At 41.9% G+C, this 23,635-nt stretch overlaps 1 protein-coding gene across 11 annotated transcripts in view; it reads right to left on the minus strand.

Annotated features, from left to right (window-relative positions):
- The window catches only part of MBNL2 (muscleblind like splicing regulator 2), a 114,560-nt gene that overhangs the window by 57,064 nt on the left and 33,861 nt on the right, over positions 1-23,635 (minus strand). For all 11 annotated transcript variants that reach the window (XM_054162938.1, XM_054162939.1, XM_054162946.1 and 8 more), the window contains exon 2: positions 19,534-20,387. In XM_054162938.1, the coding sequence (XP_054018913.1) occupies positions 19,534-19,707 (174 nt within the window). In that variant the 5' untranslated portion in view covers positions 19,708-20,387. The remainder of the gene's footprint in view (positions 1-19,533; positions 20,388-23,635) is intronic.

Consider the following 23,635-nt stretch of genomic DNA (forward strand, 5'->3'; position numbering starts at 1 on the left):
TGGATGTCCAATTGTAGAAATTGTTTGGGAATTATGTGAATGCAAATCTTCATCTCAAGAAAACTTCCACTTTTAAATCTGGTCACACAGACAGGTAAAAGTGATGCCCAGGAATCTTGAAATACCTCTGAGGCTATCACTGTAAGATCATTTTCATTAGTCCCATGTAATTAATAACAGTATTTCTATGATTCTCAGTTGCATCTCAGTGCTGCATACCACAACCCGTTATTGCTTCAGTGGTATATGAACTAGGAATACAAATATGCGAACATGGTAAGGCAACAGAGCCCACATTACTACAACTGTATCTTAAAAAACAAAAATAATCAGATATCACAACATTTACTTTTTATTATTAGTAGGAAAAAAGTATTTAATGATCAAAATTAAGGTTTAAACAAAGAAGTTTCAAGAAGAAGCTGTGAAATCTTGTAGTTGTGAGCCCTTAAAATTTTGCTAAACTATTAAGAAAATGTTTACTATCTACATTTATGGTAAGGCACTGTGAAATGTGGACACAAATCAAACTGTCCCTGCCCCAGTTCTTTCCTGTTCCCCTTCTTGAGCAGTGGCAACTCCAGCTACCAAGTCTCAGGCAGATTTTGCTCCCCCCTGGCATCCTTTGCCTCCCCTTCAGAGTGCAAGCTGGAGTAGCTCTCATCTTCCCCTGCTGTTGGGATCTTCATCTCTTCTCCACCTTAAACATCCAGACTTTCTGGAAGCTGCACATTTCGTAGCAATACACGCTTACTGCCTCTGCACTCATCAGAAGGTTACAATTAGGAACACTTCTGTAATTACTTAGATGAGCTGTTGTACACCTCTGAATTTATCTTTATACTCTCAAGAGCAAACTGTAGGCTCTGCTTCTTAAGAGCCACTGCAGTTGCATACTAGCAAATTAATAAAAATCACGTTTTCTGACAAATGATTCAGCGATTAAGAAAATAAAACCAGCTGCACTGTGTTAAACCAAGGTACATCCAGCCAGCCCCGTATCCTGTTTCCAAAAGCAGTCAGCAGCAGATGCCTAGGGAGTAGTATAAGAACAAGGAAGCCATTTAATGATATATATTGAAAATATTTTTCCTATATCCTTTATAGAAAACAGAGATGGAATTTTGAGAGAAGAGGGGGAAAAAAGTAAAAGAAACCAGAGTCAAAAACACACACACTCTGCAAAAGCATGAAACATTCTTATTGAAATAAAAGGAGAACCAAGGAGAAAGCCTACAGGAGCAACAAAACCCAGAATCTCACTTTCAATTCACAGAAACAGTATAAGTACATGTTGCATACATCACTAGCCAGATAATTTTTACAAACCGTTAACTATGAGTGTCAACAGATTTTCTCTTGTGAAAGGGTCCTCACAGAAACAGATAGGGATTCACACCATGACAGCACAGCTGAGAGTTCTCAAAGTATTTAAATTAATGGATTCATAAATACAGCTTCAAAAAGTATATGCCTCAGTCAGAGGGAAAGCCTGTTCCATTTGATACCCTAGGTAGGGAAACAACCATTAAAACACCACACTGGTAATATGCAAAACAGGTTGCACTTTAAAAACTACAGAAAATGTGGGGACAGTGAAGTACCCCATTAAATCAACTGGAGGTTTACAATTGGCTTAGCTGGACATATGATCAGCCCCTGAAGAATTCATCCCAGATCAAAGACAGGTTGTATCGGGACTTGAGCAACCTGGTTTTGTAGGAGGTAGCTTTGCCCATGGCAGGGGGGTTGAAGCTAGATGATCTTTAAGGTTCCTTCCAACCCAAACCATTCTTGAAGACAACAGGCTGGAGGGGCTATAAAGTCACAGATATAGAAAGCAACTGCTTCAATTATGTTGTTAAGCTTCATAACTCTGGGATGCTGCATCTGCTCATGTGACAATGGGAAGACAGAGAAACTGGGGTGATGACAGAATGTGATGACCTTGAAGCCGAAAGAATGAAAGCCAGTATGAAAGCAGAAAGTGAACAAAGTATTTCTAATCAGCAACACGAACCCCACATATCAGTGGAGACACAGATTGGAAGGTTTTTGGTTGTGACCTAAGCATGGCAAAGAACACCACGGATGCTTTGATCAACAGCTGACTGTGGAGACACCAATGTGACAGACTGTGGAAAAAGCCACCACAGCCCCAAGGACGTATCAAGCCAGGACTGTCTAGGAAAGGCAATAAGCTGCTGTGGCAAGGTTTATTCTTTTGCAGTGTATCTCTGCTTGCAATGCTGTGTGTGCTTTTGATCTCCAACATCCAAATAAGATGGATTTGGCCTTGAGCACGCACAGAAAAAGGGCTGCTGAAGTGACCCAAGGAAAGGAAAGTCTGTCTTGCAAGCAGAGAAACAGAATCTGGCAGGGGTTTTTGGCTGAGTAAAACAAAGGCTGAGGAGCATTGTGCCTGCTTCCAATGAATGTCCCAGAGGTTGAGGTGGCAGGAAGGAGTGGCAGGAAGGGAAAACATGGTTGCCTCAGCTGCAGAATAACAGTGGCATTCATCTGAATGGAGGTAAATTGGCAGTACATAAATCCACAGAGGAAATGAGGACATACATGAGATATGAAACTATAGCAAACTCTTCTGATGGAAGCTGAAAAAATATCTGCTAAAAACCCCCACCCACATTTAGCACAGAGATTAGTAAATAACTTTAGTGAGGAGATGACATGCTCACCCATGATAAAAAACAGCATTGAAATCTCTGACTTCCACAACTCCCTCAAATCTTTCTTTCTAACCTGTCATTAATCAAATAGGTATCTGCTAATGTACTGGAATGGTATCAGGGATTCAGAAGTCCTTGGTCGATAGACAGAGCACTAATAAACAAAGCACTTGAGTGGCTCAGGTCCCTCCTCCTGTCTCAGCTAAGCACTGAGAGTAAACCACTGCAGAGCAGAATGCAAAGGGAAAACCTTTGCTGCGCAAAGGATATACATACAGAATGATGATACATATATGTGTATGCATATATCTATATTATATTTTATAAATAACCAACCTCAATGGATTTGTGAGCCTCCAACTTCACACCAATGAGATGCATTACAAACAAAAATTAAAAAGGATGAGGAAGGAGTGTGTTTAGATGTTACCATATACCTTTAAAAGGTCAGTTTTGATGACTAGAGTAAAACACAAGAAAAGTGCATGATTTCCCATTCAGAATTTAACAGAGATTATATCAAGCTTCAGCAGAGAAGTTATCATGAAAACAAAAATACTTGATAGGTTTTGAGAATCTCTGGTGCGCCTTCCTTTTAAAAAAGCTGGAAAGGAAGTCTCACTCCCAAGGGGAGCAGGCGTTGGTCTCTTCCAGTGCAAATCAGCACATGTAACTCACTCTCTGCAAAGCCTTCAGTGTAGCACCAGTCTGTGGGTGCAGCTGTGAGGTGACTAGGAAATGTCCCTCACTCAAGGGGCTTCTCATGCAATCTGCCTCTAGTTTGGGAAGGCCAGATTTAAACACCTGGGCCAACAGCTCAAGAGGGAGAGCCCTGACTTTAAATACTACATCCAAAGTGTACTTGGTTGCATGGTTTAGTTGATTAGGTGGGTTGGATGATAGGTTGGATGCAATGATCTTGAAGGTCTCTTCCAACCTGGTTTATTCTATTCTATTCTGTGCTATTCTATTCATTGGACCTAAATTAATTACCTAATTTTCCCCTGATCTTCAGATTACAACTACATTTCGACTACCAAGCTGCTAGAGGTAGACAAAGGTCCCTCCATAATTTTGGGTATGGATCTCTTCTCTGAGCTGCAGAAGCCACCTAGCTTCTTGCTCTTAGTTTCTCTTAATTGTATCATTTGACCCCAAACTACCACTTTTTTTGTGTGACAGGACCCCACAGGCAAACTGCGCTGTAGGATTGACTCTAGGTCCAACGCATTCTAGGTCTGCCAACTCCAGTGCACAGCAAGCACTACATATTCTGCATCTCTGTATGTCTTCTATGCATTCATGGACCTCTATGTGAATAGTAAGTTGGTTTACAGATGCCAAATATTTTTTATTACTTTTTTTTACAAGTGAGTATTGTCATGCTTGCTCTGTATTTCCAGGACACTCTATACAGAAATTTATACAAATATGACGCAAAAAGGGGCTTGTGAGCACAGAAGTTTATCTGTGGTGTGGTTTTGGTGTTTTTTTCCTCAGTTGTTAGCAGGTCTCATAGAAAGTGTTGTTTCTTCTCACTAACCTTGAACAGCTTATTAATTTCTATTTCTAAATGAAGGAGAAGATAAGTAAAAAAAGAAAATCTCAACAGTTGCATCCCTTTCGCAAGGGAAAGCAAAGGGACAGAGAGGTTAAAAACTTTGCTTCAAATAATACAACAGTGTCAAAAGCCATTTAAATAACCTAGTAACCACTATCTACCATACAATAGAGGTCTGTTACAGTATGAGTAGTAACTAAGACTTGCACACTGAAGACTTACTATTTCAGCTCAAAACAGGCAGAGACAAGTATTTTTGCAAGGAGAGGTGTTTTAAAATATACATATAAAAGATCAATGTTGACATATCAGAAAGATCCAGCCCTCCCTTCAGCTCATTTGAGGTCCTCTTGCATTTTCTTTATCTGTAGTTGCACAGCAAATTTTTACTCCATATTACACTGTGTTCCAAAACAGACTGAATTAAACAACCAAAGCAAATATGATCATCACCCAAACACCCTCAAAACAACACCATTCCCATACTCTCTGTACCTGCTGTTTTTTATCATCCTATCAAACCAGGGTGTTTAAAGAGGTTGCTTAACATTACACACAGCAGCAGCACAAAATTCTGCCCACAGCTCTCCCCTTTCTTTGTGTCTGCCTTACTCTTAGAAGCATCAGTTAAAAAAACAGCGCAGCACTTTCTGAACTGTGTTGTCCTCTCTGTGGTCTTCTCCTGGCATCCAAAGCAATGTAGGGCATCAGTGTCTACTACTGGCCTCTACTGACTCAGCTGCGTCCCCCTCTCTTCTTTTGGGCTGCTCTACTTGCATCTCATTTCGAGCAATAAAGGAGTCTAAGATCAGATGCACACTGAAACAAACAAAGCCTTTTGGTATATCAGTTAGTTAACTTCCCTTGAACAGAACCCAACCCCAACTTGCTGTCATTTCTTCATGGCATGTGTAAAATTTGCCTGTTACTTTTACACTCCTGGTTCTCGTGTGCGTCGCTGAAATGCACAGCTGCTTTATAGCGAATCAAAGCATACCAAGACACAATCGACACAGATCACAGCAACATCCAGGACTGAAAGGCAAATAACTAATTAGGAAGAACAGCCTTATTCAATTGCCTAATAATAAACTCCCTTGCTTGTTAAGTGCATTACATATATTGTAACAGCTGGCATACTGAAATACACAATAAAAGAAAACCTGCTTATAGTACTATAGGTGCTTTAGGGAAAGCCGACTAAATTTGTTGGGGTTTGTTTTGTAGTAGTACTTGTTTAGAAGATTAGCTATGCATGGAACAGTGGAGGACTTACACTGCCTAAAGTTTGGGGGAAGAAAGAGCAAACATCTCTTAGGCCAGCCTTGAGTAAAGCCAAAGACCAGCCTGGTCCTCCAGCAGGATACAGGAATAGCCTTGTGGGCTGCTGCTCTGAAAACGAGAGCTAAGAGCTCAGGAAAATGGCATATGGTTCTTACATAAAATGTAGTCACCTCTACTTCCAGGACAGTTTTCAGGTTTTTTTCATCAATTGGCTACCTAAAGAAAACATGCCCCAAGAAACCTAGCAGCAGAAATGATAACTGTAAACTCCCTCCTTCTTGATGAGCTCCAACCACAGAGTCACATTGCTACTGAAAATTGTAACCAAGAGAAGTCTCCAAACCAAATGATACCTTTAGAAAGCAACATTGCTTAATTGCACAGCTGCGCAAGATTGTGTATTCTCAGGAAGCTAGCACACACCTTGAAATTCACAGCAGATACTTACACCGTGAAATGCAGTGGTCTTCTAGCTAGGACATGTGGGGTTTAACATTATAATGAGGTTAGTTTAGTCTAGGACGTTATTTCCAAGCCAACAGCTGACTATGTTATTTAGTAGTAGCACTTTTTACAAATTTGTCTAGGATGTTTCAACTATCAAGGATATCCCAAATACAAGTTCCTTCCTTCATTGTTCCAGTATGTCATCTAAAAGCAAAGTTTAACCCTGTATATGCATGCTTCTTTGGTAATGCCACCTTCTCTTGCTCTTTCTTACTGCTTGTTATATTCCATGTGGTGCTTTATGCAACAACCAGCTTCAGTGAGAGGTGTCACCTTCCTGAGCTGTCAGCCAGGATCTCCTCCTAGTGACATAGGTTGAGTTGAATCTGCTGCTGTTATTCCTACCATGCTGCAGTCATGCCACGTTTGGCTTAACCTGTTGATTTTTGCTTTAAACCATTGCACAACCATCTCAGATCAGACCTAAATGTACATGTCTGATGACACATTTCTTTTTCCTAAAGCCAAAGAAGTATAGGTAAATACCAACAACACTGTAAGATAAATCTGCTATTTTTGAAGAATTGTTCTTATCAAGCAAGAGAAGGCTAAAGGTAAGTGGGAATGATTGCAAGCAGTCCTCTGCAATAGCTCGGCTCAGCATGAAGAGTGACAGTATCATTAAACAGGTAGTGCTGCAAACACTGGCACAACTGAAGGCAGGGGCTTTACACATTTACAAGTGACTGCACATCCCCAAACCTGGCTTCCTTGCAGCTGACTGAGTTTTAAGGATCTCCACTTGCCTGCACTCTCTGAGAACCTCTTCTTTCATTTGGGAGGCCTCAGATGTCTCTCCCTCTTTCTCCATCCTACTATTTGACTGTTCCTTGTAGAACTGAATTATCCTTGAGAGCTCAATCTCTTTGTCAAAGTTGTCTGAAACAGGCCAGTGGGTTCACAAGTTAGTAAGGAAGGAGGGAAAGAGAGGCAGCCTGACTGCATAAGCCTCATTTCCTCAAGAATCTAGGCTAAAAACAATTATAGCCAGAAGGTTCAATTAAAGAAAAAGAACCAGAGACTTCTCCTGCACTTCAAATATAAACCTGTTCATGCATGCTAATCAGCAAATGCTGCTCTCACTGAAGTAATGCGAGTTCTGCAGCAAAATACTATTCGTGTTGACTTATACTGAGAACTACCACAAACTTTGACAGCATTGTGTTCAACATGAAGCACAGAATTACCTTTATACCAACGCTATAATTTACAGATGTTCACAATACCTCCCTTACCAATATTCACACACCTCTATCTCTGCACATGCAAATCCCACACCACCAATTTTAATAATGCTGACACACATTGTAAGGCAAATACCTGACACAGGTAAGGCAAAATATGTCTGGGGAGTAGCCTGCATTTTCATGTAATTCATTACATGTGTCCAGTTCTGGGCCCCCCAGTTTAGGAAGGATGTTGACTTGCTGGAACGTGTCCAGAGAAGGGCAACCAAGTTGGTGAGGAGTTTGGAACACAGGCCCTATGAGGAGACGCTGAGGGAGATGGGGTTGCTTAGCCTGGAGGAGGCTCAGGGGTGACCTTATTGCTCTCTACAAATACCTGAAGGGAGGTTGTAGACAGGCAGAGGTTGGTCTCTTTTCCCAGGCAACCAGCATCAGAACAAGAGGACACAGTCTCAGACTGCACCAGGAAAGGTTTGGGCTGGATGTTAGGAAGAAGTTCTACACAGAGAGAGTGACTGGCCTTTGGAATGCGCTGCCCGGGGAGGTGGTGGAGTCACCGTCATTGGAGGTGTTCAGGAGGAGACTTGATAGGGTGCTTGGTTGCATGGTTTAGTTGATTAGGTGGTGTTGGATTAGTTGATAGGTTGGACACGAGGAGACTTGATAGGGTGCTTGGTGCCATGATTTAGTTGATTAGGTGGGTTGGATTGGTTGATGGGTTAGACACGATGATCTTGAAGGTCTCTTCCAACCCGGTCTATTCTATTCTATTCTATCTTGAAGGTCTCTTCCAACCTGCTCTATTCTATTCTCTATTCTATTCTTATCCATTACCATAGGAAAATCACCATTAAGAAATTCCTTGAAAAGCACATATTTTTCCCCCCGTTTTGTATCAGAAACAGACTACACATGTATGTAGTACACATATGACACATTCGTATTCGCAAATGAAGTAATGAAGAATTGTATTTCGGGGGAAAACAATTTCTTTGTTGTAACTTTCATAGCTTTTCAAAAGCATAGACCACTATCCTGGTTAATTCTTATCTTTAAAATCTTCATGAATAGGTAGTTACGGTTGCTCTTCAACTTAAATCTGCAAAAAGTCTATATCAAATTAAAAGATGGACAGCATGAGTTCAGTCATAATATCCCTGTGTCTGGAAATATTTTCTTTCTTGTCATAGGTAAGAAAAAGACAAGCCCAGTTACCTCATTCACAACTATCTCAAATTGAGTTTACATTAGCTGTTAGCACTACCAATGGTGAATTATAAAGAGCACACTGAAAATGTTAATTCTTCTCTTGATATTCACAAGGGCATTCTTCTGCTACAGAAGATAGTCTCTTCTGGGTTTGACCTATACACCAGCTTTCTTCTCAGCCAGGTCATCACTGTGGCAAATGCATTGTCCACCTTTTTACTCAAAGCAGTTGACGTCAGTCTCCAGTTACTACAAAAACTAATGCTGCCTCCCAAGAAGGGCTTCACTCTGTTGCCATAGAGAAGTCAGCAGGACCATTTGGAGTACCCTGGGACATCCTGGACCTCTGTGTGGTGCCAGCAGATATGATACACTCCTCTGACATGTCACTGGAAAGCCATCAAGAGTACTCTAGTGTATTTCAAATAATATCAGATGCCTCTGTTTGGGCAATTGAATCAAGCTCAAAGACCCAGGTTCTATCCATGGCAAACAGATACATATCAATTTTTAAATGATGACCTAGAAAGCAATCTCAGGGGAAAAAAAGTCTCTTGACTTTCACATATTACATATAGCTTAAAAAGCTGGCTTATGTTGAGTTTTTACTTGGTAGGTGGTTCAGGGGTAGGGGACTGTTTGACACAGGCACCAGGGCTTAGTCTAGATGGATTTTGGGGGTTTGGCTCACTGTGAATGAATACAGATGGTCCTAGCAGCTCAGTTAGCTTCTCAATGACAGCTGAGCTGTTCTTATGGCCACTCTGTATCTTTACAGGTGCCACCAGTCTGACACTCAGTAAGTTCCACCCCTGACAATATATGATACACAAACTCATTTAGTCCAAGGCACAGCTTTGCTGCAGTGTGCTCACAGCCCAAACTGGTATTTTTATTTTTTTTTTTTTTTTTTTTTACTTTTTAAAAAATATGTCTGGCCCACAGGACATGCAGGTGAGGCAGCAGCAGAACAACTGATGGGCAGCTAGCCAGGCTATCCATGCACCTGCTAGGACACTGCACCATAGATCCCCTCTCATTCAAGCCAAACAAAGCTCAGAGGAAGCAAAGGCTGAAGGCATGTGATGCCTCATGAAAATGGGTACATCTACACTATGGTGACAGTACCAGGTCATCTTTCAGTCAGCAGCACAACACTGCACAGTGCCATGTTGTGGAAAAATACATAGAATAGAATACATAGAATAAACCAGGTTGGAAGAGACCTTCAAGATCACCGCGTCCAACCCATCAACCAATCCAACACCACCCTGCACAGGCCTGAAGGGTTAGTGGGAGCAGGGGAGCTCCACCGACTCCTTGAGCCCATGTGCACACATTGCACCACAGCTGTTACATCTTTCACAGTTTTTCATGCAGTTTTCCACTGACTGTCTACTTCTTTCTTTTTACTGCTCAGTGATTTGCCTTCCCAAGCTCTGGGGTTATCTGACTTTTGAGGCACTGGTCACACCACCTTGTCATACAGCTCACTGACAAAGCAGATGAGAAGGCAGAAGGTACCTCACAGCAGGTTTTCAATGGTACATCCCAACATCTCTGAAACTATGACAACCTTCCTTTATTCCATTAGGCTTCTAACACATCCACCCCTTCAAAAACAAGGAGCCATCTTCATATGAAAGGATATGATTAGGAGGGGGTAAGGCTGTCAGACTAGCACATAAACCCCCTAATTCTTTTTGCATGGGGTTTTGTGGTGTTTGCTTGTTTGCTTTGTTGTTGTTGCTGTTTTGGTTTTCAGATTTCAAATATCTGACCTGGACTAATAGGAACATGGGTCTTGTCTTTGCTAGGCTTTTACATCAGGTTCTGCTCTGCATCTGAGCAGAACCCTGTCTTTTGTATTGATGATGCAGTTAAAGTATGACAGCTTGGGAAGAACAGCTGATGACTGAACTGAGAAAAAGCTACATACACAGGGACCAAAAAAAAAAAAGGAAAAGGGGAAAAAAAAAGGAGACAGGAATGAAAGAGAAACCACCTGCCAGAAAAATAAAGGAGTAGGTGGGGAGACCTGGAGAGAGCAAGCCTGTGGGAACAGTGAGTGACCTGAGTTAATAGGGAGCGTGGGGGAGGAGTGGGCAGCAAGCAATTGCTCTTGTGTTCAAAATCCTAGTGATGGGATGAGTCAGAGACTCTGATTGAATTTTGCCTTCATTACACCCACAGACTGGTTATTATAAAGCTTAGGGGAGCAACAAAAACTACACAGTGAATCAATGGGTATATGAAGCACGCCTGAAAATCTGAAGAAAATCTGCCAAACACTGTGCCCTTTGCACCTAAGGTTTCCTGCAGCTCTAATTAGTCTACCTAGCTGCTCTTCATGTAATAAGACTTAGACTGATAACTGAGTGGCAGATGCATCTGAGATGAAGGGGTACAGCAGACTACCTGAGAATGCTCTTCACAAGTCTCTCCTAGAGCTTCTAGAAGCAGCAAGCTCCAGGAGTTAACTCAACCCAGCAAGGCCAACTGTCCAGGAACTACTAAATACTCTTCTAGTCCCTCAGGACAACACAATTCAGTGAACAAAAAGATGTATTTTTATTACATCCTTCAGTGACTGTTTAATCATTTTTTCTTTCAACCATTTCTGTTCCTAGTGCTCACTCTTCTCCCCAGGCCAAGGGCCACGCAACCTGCTCAGCAAGTTCTGCCACACTGAAACCAACAGCAAAAACTGCTGGTAAACACCCACTCACTCATATCAGGCAATTCTAACGGGCCACAGGAGGCACAAGCTGTCTGACAGGTCACTTACTTGTGAAAGGCATCTACCCTGACCACCAAGAGGCTTTGCCACTTAACCAGCTAACTGCGAATAAAGATTTCCCACACCTCCAGAGGGAAAAAGGTTCTGAACAACCTCAGTAATCACGTTCACAGATTGCATTGGGTTGGGACACACAAAAGTCATCTTGTCCAACTTCCCTACAGTGAGTAGGGACACCTCCAGCTAGATCAGCCTGCCCAGGGCCATGTCAAGTGTCTCCAGGGACATGGCTTCCTCAACCATACCCCTGGGCAGCCTGTTTCAGTATTTTACCACACGCTTCTTCCTTACGTCCACCTGGGTTCTCCTTTGAGAATGCAACATATCAAGTTGAAACAAGGCATCCAGGTTTAAAATCTAACAGGTGAGGTGGTGCCAGGGGATACTACTGGCAGCCAGGACAGCTTCATGCTCAGTGCTACTAAAGCAAACTCGGAAATTAAACAGGGCCTGAAGGAGATGCCTGACTTTTCTAATAGCCTACATAATGAACTCAAACTGGCTCAAATTCTCTGCTTTCCATAGTTTCAGTCTGAGGGCAGAAACAGGGTTAGGACTTGCTCCTGAGGGAAAGTCTTATGAGGAGAGGCTGAGGGAGCTGGGGTTGTTTAGCCCAGAGGAGACTCGGGGGGGGGGGGGTGGGGGGGTGGGGGGGTGGGGGGTATCACAGTCTACAACTAGCTGAGGGGAAGTTGTAGTAAGGTGGGGGTCAGGCTCTTCTCCCAGGCAACTTGTGACAAGAGGGTATGGCCTGAAACAGCACCAGGGGAAGTTTAGGTTGGATGTTAGGAAGTACTTCCTCATGGAAAGGGTAATCAGACACTGGAATGGACTGCCCAGGGAGCTAGTAGAGTCACCATCCCTGGAGATGTTTAAGGGAAGATTGGATTTGGTACTTAGAGACATGGTCTGGTTGATGTGGTGGTATTAGGTCATGGGCTAGACTTGATCTCACAGGTCTATTCCAGCCTCAATAATTCTGTGCTTGTATTTCCTCATTGTACACAATGAAGTTGTGGAAGTTCCATCTGTGGCATACTGTGAGTGCTGAAGCTGTACATGATTCAAAAAGCAGCAAGGCAAATCCAGGGGAAAGATGGTAACTTGGAGCTAATAAGTACAACTGTGTAAGTCCCAGCTTTCAATGTTGCCCGGAGCAGCACATCATTAGGAAACTGTGGTGTTTGCACACTACCTCCTAAATATCCACTACTGGCCATTACTGGGTCACTGGAATAAGCAAGGCTTTGGTCTGCCCCAGAGCAGCTGCTGTTACTCTGAATACAGAGGAAGCCTACAGAGTTAATTCTCTGCAATCTAAAACTGGCCTTGATTGACACTTTCTCTTCACATCCACTAAACTCAGACAAAAGAAAGTTTCTGCCAGGTGGTGTTCTTAGACTACCTGTAGTTTATTGGACTATAGAAAGATCAAACTTGTTGCTTTGCAGGAAGAGTGAGATCTAGATTCTGCATCCCCCACCTGAAGGTTTCAGCCTGCAACTTCCACATCCCCAGAGCCCACAACTACTGAAGAGGGCAGCATAGACCCTCCCATTCTGCTAAAATTGGGTCACTGCAGCAAAGTAGTCAAAATTCTGGGCCCAGAAGGAATTAGCTACTCTGTCACCCAAGAGAAATAAGCCTGCCCATTTCAGTCATCCTTCTCCACCAGCTGTAGGCACAGCCCTTGAACTCACCTTGTCTGTGAACACTGCCACATCAGACAACCAGGCAATGAGCAGAAATTCAACCCACCAGGATGCTATAAACACCCATTTAAATGCTTTCTAGTACAGACAGAACTAGTCAGTCCTCCCTGCATATGGTGCTCATACACAGCCTGCTCAGATCACCTCACTTTGCTGAGTGACAGCAGGTATCACTTACTTCAAAGTGTGAGATGATCCTGAATCCCTGACATTTGTAAAACATTTAGAGACCCACAAAAGAATCCCAGCAAGGCAAATGACTACCTATTGCATGCCAACTGTGAGTTCACTTTACAAGGACACTTTTTTTCTCTAAATAAAGCTGAGGTAATTGAAAACCAATTATTTTCAGTTCCAGATATATCAACAAAGTGGATGTCCTAAAATGTCATATTTTTTTTCCTGGAACCCTTTTAAATTGGAAAACAGGTCTCTCTGTACAGGTTTCAATTACCTTTTATTCTGTGGTCCCAAATGAGACCAGATAGCCATATTCTTAAAAAGACTTTCATGAAAATGCAAATGAACAGCTCACACTGGTCTGCTGGCTCAATAAATAGAACAGTTCAAAGTGTTTAGACACTACTAAATAGATTTAAAAAACAAACAAACAAAAAAAAACCCCAGAAATAGCCATCTATACCCCTAGAGAAACTTTCATTTTCCTGTTACCACCATAAAATTTGCAATGACAGTATCTTGAAGACACTGCTCCTGTTATATGTATTAGCTTAAACAACATATACTTCTAGTAGCTGACCTGCAAAGAGGGTATACATCTAAGACAAGAAACAACACTGAACCCCAGACCTGCCTGCAAACATGAGTCAGCCCCTAGCAAAATGCATATGTGATCATATTTTGTTATGTCAAGCTTTCCATAGAACAGAATCATAGAATCATTTAGGTTGGAAAAGACCAGTTAAGATGGAGTCCAACCATTATCTAACTCTACCAAGGCTAGTGCTAAACCACATCCTTTAGAACCACAATCTGTGTGTCTTTTAAACACCTCCAGGAATAGGGATTCAACCACCTCCCCAGGGAGCTTGTTCCAGTGTTTCAGATCCCTTTCAGTGAAGAAGTTTCTTCTGATATCAAAGTTTAACCTCCCTTGGTGCAAACTGAGGCCATTTCCTCCTGTCATAGAATCATGGAATTGTTTTGGTTGGAAACAACCTCAGAGAGCATTGATTCTAGCCTTTGACCTAACACCACAATGGCATTAAACCATGTCCTGAAATGCCATGTCTACACATTTTCTGAACGCCTCCAGGGATCAGTGACTCTACCACCTCCCTGGGCACCCTCTTCCAATGCCTGATCACTCATTCAGTGAAGATTTTTCCTAATATCCAATATAAACATTTTCAGGTGCAATTTGAAGCAATTTCCTCTTGTTCTATCATTTGGGAGAAAAGAGCAACATCCATCTCACTATAGCCTCCTTTCAGGTAAGTGCAGAGAGCAGTATGGTCTCCCCTCAGCCTCCTCTTCTCCAGCCACCTGAGCACACTGCTGGCTTATGTTCAGCTTTTTGTCAGCCAGCACCCCCAGGTCCTCTTCTGCCAGATAGTTTTCCAGCCACTCTCCCCCAAGCCTGTCCTATTACTCATTACTGGGGAGAAGAGACCAACCTGGCTAGAGCCCCCCTGTAATGCAGTTGTAGAGAGCAATAAACTCTCCCCTCAGCTTCCTTTTCTCCCCACTCCCCCTCCTAGACTTTCCCATTCATTTGAATGGTGAGGGGTTTTTAAATTCCAGCCCAAATATAGCAAAGTGTTGTATGTTCTTGTGCCCAGACATTATATGATATATTAGTATTCCTTGGAAAGGATTTTGTTCTTTACTATGAGCAGAACAAGAGAGCCTTGAAAACAGGCTTGCTTATAGTGTCCAACTTGGAGGGATTTAAATGTAGTATATTAATTGCTATGTATCTGGGTTCTTCACTTTTAAATTAAGATACTGGAATCCAGCAAGAAGTATTAAAATACAAACAGAGCAGTTCCTGAAATTCAAACTTCCCAGTTACAGGCGTCTTACCAGACCCTTCCTACTGCACAAACACCGCAGCAGCCGAAGACAAGCCTTTAACAGCTCCAAAAAGGCTTCAGGAACTTAAGGCAGCAGACATGGCTCTGGCAGTGCTTCCTCAGAATCCTTCATCTTCCCACCAACAGCAGGGCTTTGGGCTTCACCATGGAAGTAATCCTTCATTCACCTCAGTCATAGTCAACCAGATTAGCTCAGAGACATTTTCCTCATCACATTAAGTTTACAAAGGGCAGTTGTCCAATACAGTTTTGGGTGTGCCCTGTGGCTGAGCTATGGCAGGGCTTCAGCTGGAGGGAGGCACATGGCTGAAGGCAATGATATAACTGGCAAATGGGCATGCATCTCTCCAACTGCTGCATCCAACATCCACTGGGTGCACAGGAATCATCCACCTATTCCTTCACCAAAGAGGGAGAAATAGACACTAAGCTGCAACTCCAAAGCCCATGCAGCAGAACCTGGCTTTAAATCAGCAAGTTTCTGGCCTGAATCTGAACCAGGCTCATTAGTCTTCAGCTATTTCTGTCTAGCCTGCAGCATCTCACAGATGAAGGATATTCAGAGACCAGACTGCCTTCAACGACGAGCATTTTGGATCCCCAAACCTGTAATGAGTCCAATGGGTTGCTGTTGAAACTTTTGCTGGGTCTAAAAATCAAATATTGCAAGGACAGGTCTTTAAAGCCAAAAATCCCTTTTGAGTTGAAAGCAAACAGCCTGTTAAATTCTGCTGACCTTTTACTGGGAAACAACAGACCTACAAGTATACTTCTTTAACATGGGAAAATTTGGATTCTGATGCAATCATGTCACCCCAGAAGCCTGGCCTAAGGCTACAGCATTATCACTGGCAGAACTCACCCAGCGTTCTTTTGATGCCACATGGCTCCTCTCCCTTCTGTCAGCAACAACTACAACAACAACTCAGGTTTAACTGCAATCGATTTACCATACGGTACACCATAGAATTACAAAGACAGTGGAGGGAGGACAAGGGAGGATGTAGCATAACATTGAGGCAGGTGTCTCTGGCTGGGATTATTTCCTCCAACATTGTCTTTTGCATACTTAGAACAACACTGAGGCTATGGGCAAGTCAGTGTGGAAACGCTTCTGGTTATGCAATCACAGCATAGATGAAGTTGGAAAGGTCCTCTGGATGTCATCTGGTCCAAACCCCTGCTCAAGCAGGGCCATCTAGACTCAACTGCCCAGGACCACGTCCAGGTGGCTTTTGAATATCTCCAAGGATGGAGACTCCACAACATCTCTGGGCAACCTTTGACAGTGCTCTGTCACCCCTGCAGTAATAAAGTGCCTCCTGATGTTCAGAAGAAACTTCTCATACTTCAGTTTGTGCCCATTGCTTCTGGTCCTATCACTGGTCACCACTAAGCAGAGACTGGCTCTGTTCTCTTTACACTCTCCCTTCAGGCATTTAAATACACTGATGAGATCCCACTGAGCCTTCTCTTCTCCATGCTGAACAATCCCCACTGTCTCAGCCTTTCATCATAGGAAAGATGCTCAAGATCCAATTTTCTAGCCTTTCAATGGACTCTCTCCTGTAGCTCTGAACTTGTGCTTTGGCAGTCTGACCCAGCTGATAGATACTGATTGCATGCTCCCTCATCTACCCTGGAAATCTGGAAAGGTGGTGGCATGCAGGAGAGTTCATATCCCTTCTGAAAACAGTGGCTCTTTTGAATGATCAGTATGTAAAGGAAAGCCTGTCTCAGAGCATTTGAAGGAGCAGCCTAACCACCCAAATGTAACACATATCCCCAGTCTGAGACTAAAGAAATTCTGTCTTCTCTGGGTAGGAAGATGTTTATTCAAAGAGACTCAACATACCCACTATAATTTATTTATACAGCAGGTATACTAAACCAGGATCATTAAAAAGCTAAGTCTCCAAAGCTCCAGATATTATGTAAATAAACTCTAAATAATTGCCTGCATTAAAGCGTGGTTCAGCATCCAGCAAGGAAAACAGCTCTTACTTTTTTTAATTACATTCTGATTTTTATCTATAATTCTAGACTGTTCTGTTTATTTACTTACATGAAAAGTTATCCAGGCAGTTGAGTGCAAAAGCCTTATTCTGAAACTGTATGATTAAACACCAGCATTCCTGAAAGCTATGCATCAGATAGATTTTTACAACTAATGACATAAGTCCCTCAACCAGAAGCATAAGCAAACTGAGCTAACCAGGCACATTCTTGACATATATATGGCGAGTTACAAACACTCTTCTGAATAACGGAGATAATGGCTGCAAGGGTAGCAGTTGCAGCCAAGAGCCACACACTCACAATGATCCCTCACAGCTTTTTATGCACTGCAGGGTCAGGCAGCACACTGAAACACAGCTCTGGCTCATGCTCAGCAGCTACGAGCAGCAGCTGAAGATGTTGGTGTCCCATTATCGTATCTCCCTCTGCCTACAACAGGGTTGGCGTAAAGAAACCTATATCCACCTCTGCTGCTTCAGGCCACAATCTGGCTTCTTGGTATAATCCCATCTTTATCAGCAATTTAACTCAACAGACTCAACTAGGAAATTCAAGATGGGAGGCCCAGGTGCACACTTCCTTCTGCCAGCTGGGAAGAGAGTGATGACAGGCAGTGGCATGGAGCAGCACCACTTTAGCCACCACCAGGCTAGAGCAAGCTGGCCCCTAGGAGCAGATGCCCTCCCACACTAGGACAAAACACACCTGCATGTTTTGATTACTTTAACATGGGTTGGACTTCTCTCCACTGAGCAATGGTGCTGGTTATCACAATATCAGAGTATCACCAAGGTTGGAAGAGACCTCAAAGATCATGGAGTCCAACCTGTCACCACAGACCTCATGACTAGACCATGGCAACAAGTTATCCACAGCAATTCCTCAAGATCTTCCTCGGGTATTAGCTTAGGTTGCAATTTGTGGGTGAATGCCATCCCTGCACAAAAGTCTCCAGCTCATATAGCTGGCAACTCTACTGTGAGTGGCCTATACTGTCAGGGAGGGCAACGCTGTCCTTAGGTAGTGAGGACAGGCATGTTGCTGCTTTGGCCAGGATGATGCAGTAGCAGCAGCACTTCTTGCACTGCAAATCATCTGTCCTGGCAAACCAGGAGTGACCAAGCCCTGCTGCCCACCTCCAGCCTCCCAGCCACAGCCCTGATTCCTTACAATTGTTTTAAATTGTATTTAAAAAAACCTTCTACTGACTCCTTAGTTTTTCATAAAAGCTGATTATTGCTTATTTGCTGGACACACTGGCCTATCTGTTTAAAGGGGGGGGGGGGGAGGGGGAAGTATTATCCTGTTGGCAGACAGCCAGCACAGAAGACCTTCTACAAAGAAGCTGTTACAGTTTATCGTGAAGTAATCCATGGATTAAGGTCATTAATAGATTCAATGACATACTGCCATGACTCCAAAGGTCCTGTTCTGGCTTGTAAAATATACACAATATAAACATTTTCTCCAAGTTGTTCTCTTCTAAATCCTCAAAAGAAGAAGTACAAAAATGTATGAGATACCTAACACAGTATCTCGGATTGCATCAGAAAAAAAGTTATAATAAAGACAAATCAACGCTTTCAAGTAACACTGAATTTTCTTCTTGTTCACATTGATGCTTCCACAGTAAAAGCTGCCTTGGTGAGTAATCAAAAACTACACGACTAAATTTAAAGAGCAAGCACTCTCCCATGGCCAAAAGACAAAGCCACAAGCGAAGCTCTCAAAATGGAATTTTAAAAAATGCTCATTTCCCCCTTTACTTATTGATATGAAAGAAGATGTTCCATTTTGTTGACATGAGAACAGCAATGTATCATCACACAAAACACTGTGTACTCCTCTCCCAAATCCCACGAGGTCATTCATTTTCTTTTAAAATAGTTTCCTAAAGCGTGCCAGATGTCATTAGGAAGCCAAGTCTTAACAACATAATTGCTAAAATATCCTCCAAAGGAGGGAACCACTTCACTCTCTTCCAAACTTTAGTATCTGCACTATACATACATGTAATTATTAATGCTATTAACTTATCCAAGTCTCCAATACCAAGGGTAAACAACATGTGTCAAAACTGAAGTAATGGATAGACTTTTCCTACTTCTGTTGATTTAAACAAAAGAGTCTGCACTCTTTCTATACGATTTGCCTCATTAGGACTCTGGTAATGTCCTAGTACTGTGCCATTAGCGTTTTCGTTTGTCATGAAACAATGCTAAATCATAAAATGTGCTCAGGAGGATATAATTGTCCCACCAGCTGTAAGCAATTCTGTACCAGTCACACACAATTCTTGTAAACAACATATTGACACTGGAAAATAAAATCCTTAGAAAGAAATCTTCTAAAAGCTTCAATAAATAAAAGTTACAACAAACAACATTTGTATTAATATGCATCTTACCAAGAACAAATCACTTTCCGATTAGCCCGGTTTAATTGCAACTCATTTCACACTTTCAGTACAGTATAGTAGCGTATTCACTACACATGCAATTTTTTCTTACCTTTAATGAATCAAAGCAGGCAATAACCCTTCCATTTTCAACCTGGCAACTTTTAGGGGGGTGTGCAAATTTGCATTCTTCATCAGAGCGTGAACAAGTTCCTCTCTGAAACTGCCTGCAAACTTCTAATGTTAGCCATTTTGTATCTCTGACGGGAGCAACATTCAGAGCCATGGTGAAAAGCTGATTTAGAATTTGTAAATTTCTGTCAAGTGAAATATGCTGAAGGGATTTCCAAAACTAATGCCAAAAAGAGGGGAAAAGAAAATGAAAAAAAAAACCACCACCCCAAAACACCCCCAGAAAAAAAAAATTCTACTGAAAGTTAAAAGAAAGTTAAAAAAAAAGTAGGAAACGATTAATGACGTCCAGTGCACACAAAGCAGAATAAACAGAGAAAGTTTATCAGCAAGCAGTCATTCATCAATCATTAAGTCCCACTTGTAGACTTTTGGCTGGGAAAAATCATGCTCAGTCACATTTCTGTCTGGAAAACACGGGAACTTGTAGATTATATCAGGGATGCACCAGTTTCAAGCCAAGGTCCTTTGATGAAGTGGCACTCCTTGATAGAATAGTAGTTCTCTGACAGTTGCTCGCTGGTATTGATTACACAAGAAAAGCAATGCAGTCATTTGTTCATGTTCCAGGAATAGTGATAATTACTGTTCTTCCTCTTTTTCTGCTTTCAGTTTCCCATCAACTAATTGGCAAACGGAGACAGCTGAGGTATCTTCCACCCGGTGTAAGGTGAAGGCAATGTCTGGCTGGCAAAGACGGGATTTTGAGAATACAAGCGTAGCAGTCCTCACTCATAAAAGTGACTTGGCAAAGGCACTTTTTAAGTCACTGACCTGACAAAACAAATACAGTATCAGTTCACATGTAACTCATTTGCATCAACATTACGAAACCCATCATTCCTTTTTATCAGACATTATAAATATACTGCCAATGCTCACTTGTACTCCTTCTTTCTGAACAAAATCTGCCTCCCTCCCGAAGTTACGCATGACAAGAGAATAACCAGTTGAAACACATATTGCAGTAATATTCTAGGCAGCAATCCAGAAGTTGGGAATGATTTAAATAGATGAATGTGGCAGACACAATAATTAGGCATGCTGGTTGTGAAACAATTCAATGTGCTTAGTCTCCAAAACAATATACAAGAACCTGTGTTTCCATTAATTTATCATTTGGCCCTTTAAATTACTACATTAAAAGCTGTCACTGGTCGATTTGTTCTTCCTTAGAAATTATTTTATTTGCTCAGATTTTTTTTGTCTCTCCCTCTGTTTCTCAAGGGGAGAAAAAAAGTTAAATTATCATTAGAAAAATTACAGGGAAAAACCCAATACTTCCATATCCAGAAAATATAGTTAACTTCCCCATTAAGCTAAAAGCTGTTTCATAAAGGCTTCATGAAAGGACTCACCACTAAGTCATCATCCTCTAATGAGTTCTTTCTAATAAGAAGTAGTCTTTATCTAATTCTTCCTTTGATTAAATTAGCTTTCATGTACCTTTACAAATAGATTTTGATGTTGAGCCACGTAAGACTTAAATGTGGAACTTAAGCTACTTGGGGACTATAAAATAGCTAGAATATTTTATAAATAAACAGTTCTGAAAATCAAAGGGTTAGATATTACAAATATTTTTAAATAAATGACTATTTTATATGCAGATGGTGAAACCACAGACATGATGTTTCCTTCTATTCAGCTTCAAAAGAACACAAATTTAACTTTGCGGATACCAGCCAGAAACAGCTGACGGTTTATTTTTGTGCCACAATAATGAAAAAGGGAAGGATTGGAACAACTGAGATTTTTAAATGCATCATTAAAAATAGCTCTAAAAACACTGTCATCTTTCCCATGCAAGAATATGCTTGGACTTGTCTTACTTAATTGAAGTCAGTATTGTTAGTTATATGAGTAAGAATTACTCACGCAGAGTTTCAAGAATAGATGTCGGTTCTGAATTCCAGGTCTTAACATCAAAAGGTGTTTCTATTACTTAGTAATGCTACCAAAAAGGCTTTTACAACGTGACCGGTATCTACACCAAAATTTGCCACTGCTAGCATAAATAAAGGTAATGCAATGCTAATTGCTCAAACATTTAGTTTTGATTCCAACATGCAACAGGATGGGCCTGAAGGATACATTGCTAGCTTTACCTGGCCATCAGGAGTAAGAAGTTGCAAGAGAATTCTGCATTTTTAAATAATTCTATGCAAATGTGGCATAGTACAATGCATGAATTAAGTACTCCTCAGATTAAGTATTCCATCAGTGTTGTCCAACAGCATTGATGAAGAACAAGGTTAAGTTGGAAATGTACAAAGAAGTGAGAAAAAACTCGTAACTGATAAAAAGGGAAAAGAGGTAGAAAGCCTCTCCACAGGCACTTGGAGCTGATTAATTTTGGGGCTAATGATTTAGATGGCTAAATATAAAAGACGAACAATAAGATGGACATGAGCAGACAGTGTGCACTTGCAGCCCAGAAGGCCAATCACATCCTGGGCTCCATCAAAAGGTGCATTGCCAGCAGATCCAGAGAGGTGATTCTGCCGCTTTGCTCTGGTGAGACCTCACCTGGAGTATTGTGTCCAGCTCTCGAGCCCTCAATACTGGGTACATGTTCTTCCTGGTATACAGGAAGAACATGGACCTCGTGGAGTGGATCCAGAGGAGGGCCATGAAAACAATCAGGGTGTTAGAGCACCTCTGCTACAAGGACAGGCTGAGGGAGCTGGGGCTGTTCAGCCTGGAGAAGAGAAGGCTCTGGAGAGCCCTAACAACAACATTCCAGTACCTGAAGGGGGCCTACAAAAAGGATGGAGAGAGGATGTTCACAAAGGTCTGTAGTGATAGGATGAGAGGCAATGGCTTCAAACTAGGGAAGAGCAGACTTAGATTGGACGTTAGGAACAAATTCTTTACCATGAAAGAAGTGGAACACTGGAACAGGTTGCCCAGGGAGGTAGTTGGGGCTCCATCCCTGAAGATATTCAAGGTGAGGCTCAACAGGGTTCTGGGCAACCTGATCTAGTTGAGGATGCCCCTGCTTACTGCAGAGGGGGTTGGACTAGCTGACCTTTGGAGGTCCCTTCCAACCCAGACCATACTATGATGCTATGAAATATTCTCCTTGGAACCAACCACTCCAATTCAGAAATGTCAGTAATGGTTTTCAGTAAATAGATGTAGGAGACAGACACAAATTTTGGGAAAAGGGCAAGTGTTATACCACGCACCACTGAAAGTTGAGTAGTAATATTTTGCTGGGCTGAATACTGCAGAAATTGACAAAGTAGTAGATGTACTAAAGTAGGTAGACTAAAGACTAGACATTGCATATGGTGGCAAAGCAAACAGCATGCACTGTATGCATGGCAGCAGCCATGCTTTAAAAACAACCCATAAAAGTGCACAACAAAATCACACATGAGATTCCTGGGGCTGTGGCAAGAATTAATACCAAAAAGTGTTTGCAGGGTAGAGTAGAAGAGGAGAGGAATAAAGCATCATCCTATTTCTTATCTTCCAACTACATGAAGAAAGTGAAGAATTAGAAGTTTGTCTCAAAAACCTGTGTGTTGTTAAACGTAACAGCACTACCTGATTTCTCAAGACACATTGAGTGCTTCAGCAGCTTCTACTGATGCGAACTTAGAAAAGAGAGATGAGATCCTTCTAAAGGAAGCCATGCCTTCCACAGGAGGCAGGTACAGACATGGTGTAGATAGAAGAATCTGGAGTCCTTCACCCCTACCACACACAAGGCTTATGTTTTCATCACCACATCCTATGCAGCTACCATACTTGCCCATCACCTGCTCAAGAAGCATAAAGGAAGAGATGCCACCTGGAAACTCTGACCATGAGGGAAGCAATAGAAGAGAAGAGAGAGGAAAGGGAAACAGGAGGAAAATAGGAGGAACAAAAGAAAGTAGAGTTGAAGATATGAAGAAAGAGCTCAAGAGAAGGAAAAAAAATGGGAATAGAAGGTAGGAAAGTCAAATGGCTCTTTGCATAAGAAGGGTGGGTGAATCTTCACAGGAAGTGAGCAAAAAATATGCTTGCTG

This window comes from Dryobates pubescens, chromosome 7 (genome assembly GCF_014839835.1).
Source record: "Dryobates pubescens isolate bDryPub1 chromosome 7, bDryPub1.pri, whole genome shotgun sequence".
In the NCBI taxonomy this organism is placed as follows: domain Eukaryota; kingdom Metazoa; phylum Chordata; class Aves; order Piciformes; family Picidae; genus Dryobates; species Dryobates pubescens.